Source organism: Melospiza georgiana, chromosome 1 (assembly GCF_028018845.1).
Source record: "Melospiza georgiana isolate bMelGeo1 chromosome 1, bMelGeo1.pri, whole genome shotgun sequence".
In the NCBI taxonomy this organism is placed as follows: Eukaryota; Metazoa; Chordata; class Aves; order Passeriformes; family Passerellidae; genus Melospiza; species Melospiza georgiana.
In genome coordinates, this window is record NC_080430.1 from 71,008,978 (window position 1) to 71,014,035 (window position 5,058).

Below are 5,058 nucleotides of genomic sequence, written 5' to 3' on the forward strand. Positions count from 1 at the left end.
CGCTCGGCGCCTTTGTCCCCTCTGTCACGCCGGACCGGGGCGGTGGCGGCGCGCCCCGACCGCTCCCGCCGGCCACGCCCCGGCCGCGCCCCCCGCGCCCGGCCACGCCCCCGCGCGGGACACAATGCCCGGGCCCGCCCCGCCCCCGCGCGCTCATTGGCTCCGCGCCGTTCCCGCATGACGTCACCGGCGGGGCGGGACGCGGCGCCCGATTTAAGGGGCGGCGAGGGGCGCGGCCGCCGCAGCGGCGAGTGCGGGAGCGGGCGGAGCAGGCGGCGAAGGCGGCAGGAGTAGCGGGGCGGCACCTTCGGACACCGGCACCATGCGTGAGATCGTGCACATCCAAGCCGGGCAGTGCGGCAACCAGATTGGCGCTAAGGTACGGACCGGCCACCCGCTCGTCCGCCCGGGATTCCGCGCGTGGGGCGGTGCCCGCTCAGCCGAGCTCCGCGTGTCCCGGGGATAGCGCTGCCGAGAGGGCGGGACCGCGACTTCCCGCTACGGAGCACCCTCGGGCTCCCCCATCCCTGCGAGGGTCCGCGCGGGACGGTTCCCGGCTATTCCCCCTTAGGGGGAAGCGCGGTGGGGCATCCGCGCCGTGGGTACGGCGCGCCTTGGGGAAGAAGGGTAGGGCGGGGTCATCGGCTGCTGTCCATCAGCCCCTCGCGGGCTGCAGGGGTCCCGGGCGGGCGGGGGAAGGGGCGGCGGGGCGGTGCCACACCCCTCCCGTCGGTGGGGGGGTGTGCAGGGCGCGGTGGCGGTTCGGTCTGGCCGGGGGGCCGCACCCACGCGCGGCGAATCCCCGCGCGCCACGTGGCGGGGACTTGGCCGGGGGACGAGAGAGGGGCGTGGCGGCACTGACCACCCGTCTGTCCCCGCAGTTCTGGGAGGTCATCAGCGATGAGCACGGCATCGACCCCACGGGCAGCTACCACGGGGACAGCGACCTGCAGCTGGAGAGGATCAACGTGTACTACAATGAAGCCACTGGTAATGCCCCTCTGTAATGAGCTTCCCGGGGGAGGGGGAGTAGGGTGTGCAGGCAGGGGTCCCCCAGCCCTCTCTGCAAAGGGTGACGCCCCAGCACAGCTTAAATGGCTGCTTTGTTTTCCCATCCCTGGATTTTTGCAAATTCCCACACCCTCCATGCCCTCAGCAGAAAATCGTGGGGAAGCGGAAGGGAGCCCAGCAGGGCTCCTGTGACACCGGCTGCCTGCTGTAGGGCTGTAACCCTGCTGCTGCTGCTGGTTCCCCCCACAGGTAACAAGTATGTCCCCCGTGCCATCCTCGTGGACCTGGAACCCGGCACCATGGACTCCGTGCGCTCCGGCCCCTTTGGACAGATCTTCCGTCCTGACAACTTTGTCTTTGGTGAGTGACTGTGGCACGGAGGAGTTCCCAGAACTCCACACACAGAAAAGGCTCAGAGCGAGTATGCAAGTGACCCTGGGGAGCCCGAATCCCCATAGCAGAGTGGGGATGGAGAGAGGGGAGGGGCCCAGAGGGAAGGGGCAGTGGCATCACCTGTGTCTGTCCCCGGGGCGCTGATGTGGCACGCGACTTGTGGTCTGGCCCGCAGGTCAGAGCGGGGCTGGCAACAACTGGGCCAAGGGGCACTACACGGAAGGCGCCGAGCTGGTGGACTCTGTGCTGGACGTGGTGAGGAAGGAGTCGGAGAGCTGCGACTGCCTCCAGGGCTTCCAGCTGACCCACTCGCTGGGCGGAGGCACGGGCTCCGGCATGGGCACCCTCCTGATCAGCAAGATCCGCGAGGAGTACCCCGACCGCATCATGAACACCTTCAGCGTGATGCCCTCGCCCAAGGTGTCGGACACGGTGGTGGAGCCCTACAACGCCACCCTCTCCGTGCACCAGCTGGTGGAGAACACGGACGAGACCTACTGCATCGACAACGAGGCCCTGTATGACATTTGCTTCCGCACCCTGAAGCTGACCACTCCCACCTACGGGGACCTCAACCACCTGGTGTCGGCCACCATGAGCGGCGTGACCACCTGCCTTCGCTTCCCCGGCCAGCTGAACGCCGACCTGCGCAAGCTGGCCGTCAACATGGTGCCTTTCCCGCGGCTGCACTTCTTCATGCCGGGCTTCGCCCCGCTGACCAGCCGCGGCAGCCAGCAGTACCGCGCCCTGACGGTGCCCGAGCTGACGCAGCAGATGTTCGACTCCAAGAACATGATGGCCGCCTGCGACCCCCGCCACGGCCGCTACCTGACGGTGGCCGCCATCTTCCGGGGCCGCATGTCCATGAAGGAGGTGGACGAGCAGATGCTCAACGTGCAGAACAAGAACAGCAGCTACTTTGTGGAGTGGATCCCCAACAACGTCAAGACGGCCGTCTGCGACATCCCCCCGCGCGGCCTCAAGATGTCGGCCACCTTCATCGGCAACAGCACGGCCATCCAGGAGCTCTTCAAGAGGATCTCGGAGCAGTTCACGGCCATGTTCCGCCGCAAGGCCTTCTTGCACTGGTACACCGGCGAGGGCATGGATGAAATGGAGTTCACGGAGGCCGAGAGCAACATGAACGACCTGGTCTCCGAATACCAGCAATACCAGGATGCCACTGCTGATGAGCAGGGCGAGTTTGAAGAGGAAGGAGAGGAGGATGAGGCATGAAGTTGAGATGGGTAGGAGTTAAGTATAGTCTGAGCAGGCAAGTATTCATTGAGAGAAGGAATCTGTGCAGTTGTGCTGAAGCATGCATTTTTTAATTTGGTGCTCTCCACTGTTGCTTCTGTCAGCAGTTTTGTATCCTTGACTGTCCAATGTAACAGTAGTTGCAAAATACTTCAGAGTCTTCTGTTGAAATGGTTAACTTCTCAAACATAAAGGCTTTTTGTGTCCTAAACTGTCTCCTCTACTTTATTTCTCTCTAGATTAAGCAAGTAATTCTTGTGTAGTTTTCTGTAGCTTCGCTTCTCAGTTTATTCCTGAACTTCAGTGCAAGGTTAAGCTCAATAAAACAAGAATTCTCAGGCTGTGAACTTTGCAGCACATGGGAGCTATAGTAGCTCAGCTGAAGATGCCAGGTATTTCTTAGGAAGTCCTGTGTTTAGCAGTGTGGCTAATTGTTGAGGCAAAAGCTGCTTTATCTGATAAAAACAAGTTGCTGCACTTGAATCATGTAATTCCTCTTTATGGACATACATGGTAGAGAGGTCAGAGAGAAAGTATTGAATTCCACATTGCAGGCTGTCAAAACTGATTTGACAGGATAGCTGCAGGCTTCCCTTCCCAGGCTGCCATTCAGCAGCTTATTTAACTTGTTCCAGGGACTATAGTCCAGGTATATGGGTGGCTGATTGGGATTTGACTTGATGCTGAGCTCACTTGTCTTCCCCTCAACTCTCCTCTCTAAATACAAAAGTTCTATGCAGAGAAGCATAGGTTTGTACTAACAGGCAACTTGAGAGCTCAAGTAGAAACTCAGGCTTTTTCTCTTCAAGAATAAAATGTGTTTCCTGAAAATAGCCACTAACCTGTCCTTAACTGCAAAGGGATTGATTCTACAGGGCAATCAATTCCCTCTAGGAGACAGGAGATGCTGGACAGATTTCTAGGCTCAAAGGTACCATATGGTACCAGAGCATACCATGCAATCTTAGTCACCTGTAGATCCCCTGACAACAGCTGTGTCCAAGTTACATGTTTACAGGGCAATTGTTTGCTCCTGGTCCCTGCAGCAGGAGATCAACCTCTACCCAGGCAGGGGGGAGCAGTGCAGCTGCACCCCGCTGTGCAGCTTTGCAAAGGTAAGTGTCATTTCTTTACAGTGAGGGAGGGAGGGGGGGATTGATGTTCCTATCTTCTTATAGGATGCAAGAACCCTGAATGAATCTACAACGTTCTTAACAGCAGTTAGCAAAGTTTCATAGATCCTAATCCTCCCACAGAGCAAGAGTGAAATCCCTCGTGGAGTTTAGCAGTTGCCCAGCATGTAAGCTTAGTCCTTAGTTGATTCAAACACTGCTTACGGGAGTGGTCCTGCACTAGAAAATGTGTTGCTAAGAGAACTGCTACCAATGCTACAACTGCTGCAGTCCTTGCTGCTCTGAAAGAGCTGGTATTCACATGTGTGCAGCCTCTATTGTGATCCTTTGCTGAAATGCTTGCAAGGCATTACCGGAATAAAGAATGAAAAGGGAGCTGCTGTGCATAACTAATATCTTGCCTGTTTTGAGTCCTCTGCCTGTGGACACTGCTCTGAATGTATGCTGTTCTTTGCAGATGGGCCTGGCCACGCTGGTGTGTGCAGGACAACAGGCACTTGCTAAAACTTTTCTCTCATCTGTAGGTTTGGTTTCTGGTGTGCAGAGGAGTGAGAAGCTCTTGAACTGCCTGGACTGTCCGTAAACAAACACAGTCCTGTATACCTACAACATACTTGTGTTTCTTAACACTTGAGCCGTTCTAGGATTAAACATTAGACAAATTGAAGTTGTTTTTAGTAACTGAGTCAATACATGCTGCCTCAGGCCCTTTGGGGAAATAACACTGTATCTGGTTGCCACAGTAACCTTGCCTTGAAATTACCTAGCTGGGTTGCACTTGAAGCTGTTGATCATATAGGTTTGAGTCAGCAAATGAATCTAAACAGTTTCACTAAAAGAGAAGGCTTTGGTCTTTGATAGTAGAGATCTTCCTTTCAGCTGTGACACTGTAGCAGTTTTCACTAGTATTCAACATGTCTAGCATCTAATTCTTAGTGTAATTACACTCTGTCTCTAGCTAATCCTTAAATATAGCTACCCAAGTGACACATTTCACTACAGCTCCCTTACTAGAAAGTAGGACACCATCCTACATTGCTTGCCTGTTGTTTCTAGTCTGGCTTTTTTTTTTTTTTTTTTTTTTTTTTTTTTTTTTTTTTTTTTTGTTCTAGAGGAAGAAAGCCCAGAAATAGAAATACTCTATAAAGAAACATGTCCTTTCATAAATTCTACATGTCTTATTTGCCAATCATAATCATTAAAAATTAAAAATCAAGCCATCATTTCAGTGGGAGTTGAGAAATATAGAAAAAGGGGATACTGA

At 55.0% G+C, this 5,058-nt stretch overlaps 1 protein-coding gene across 1 annotated transcript; it reads left to right on the forward strand.

Moving 5' to 3' along the window:
- The first annotated feature begins 233 nt into the window (after positions 1–233).
- LOC131093631 (tubulin beta-2 chain) lies at positions 234–2,872 on the forward strand. The gene is made up of 4 exons (XM_058040887.1): positions 234–379; positions 882–990; positions 1,261–1,371; positions 1,580–2,872. Exons 1-4 carry the CDS (start codon positions 323–325, stop codon positions 2,638–2,640), a joined length of 1,338 nt encoding a protein of 445 aa, XP_057896870.1. The 5' UTR covers positions 234–322; the 3' UTR covers positions 2,641–2,872.
- The last annotated feature ends 2,186 nt before the right edge of the window (positions 2,873–5,058 follow it).

Excerpts from the sequence above, each read along its gene's own strand:
- LOC131093631 (XM_058040887.1), top strand. The coding sequence starts at position 323 with ATGCGTGAGATCGTGCACATCCAAGCCGGGCAGTGCGGCAACCAGATT. Across the intron at positions 991-1,260 it reads GTACTACAATGAAGCCACTG|GTAACAAGTATGTCCCCCGT; the intron begins GTAATGCCCCTC and ends TTCCCCCCACAG. Across the intron at positions 1,372-1,579 it reads TCCTGACAACTTTGTCTTTG|GTCAGAGCGGGGCTGGCAAC; the intron begins GTGAGTGACTGT and ends TCTGGCCCGCAG.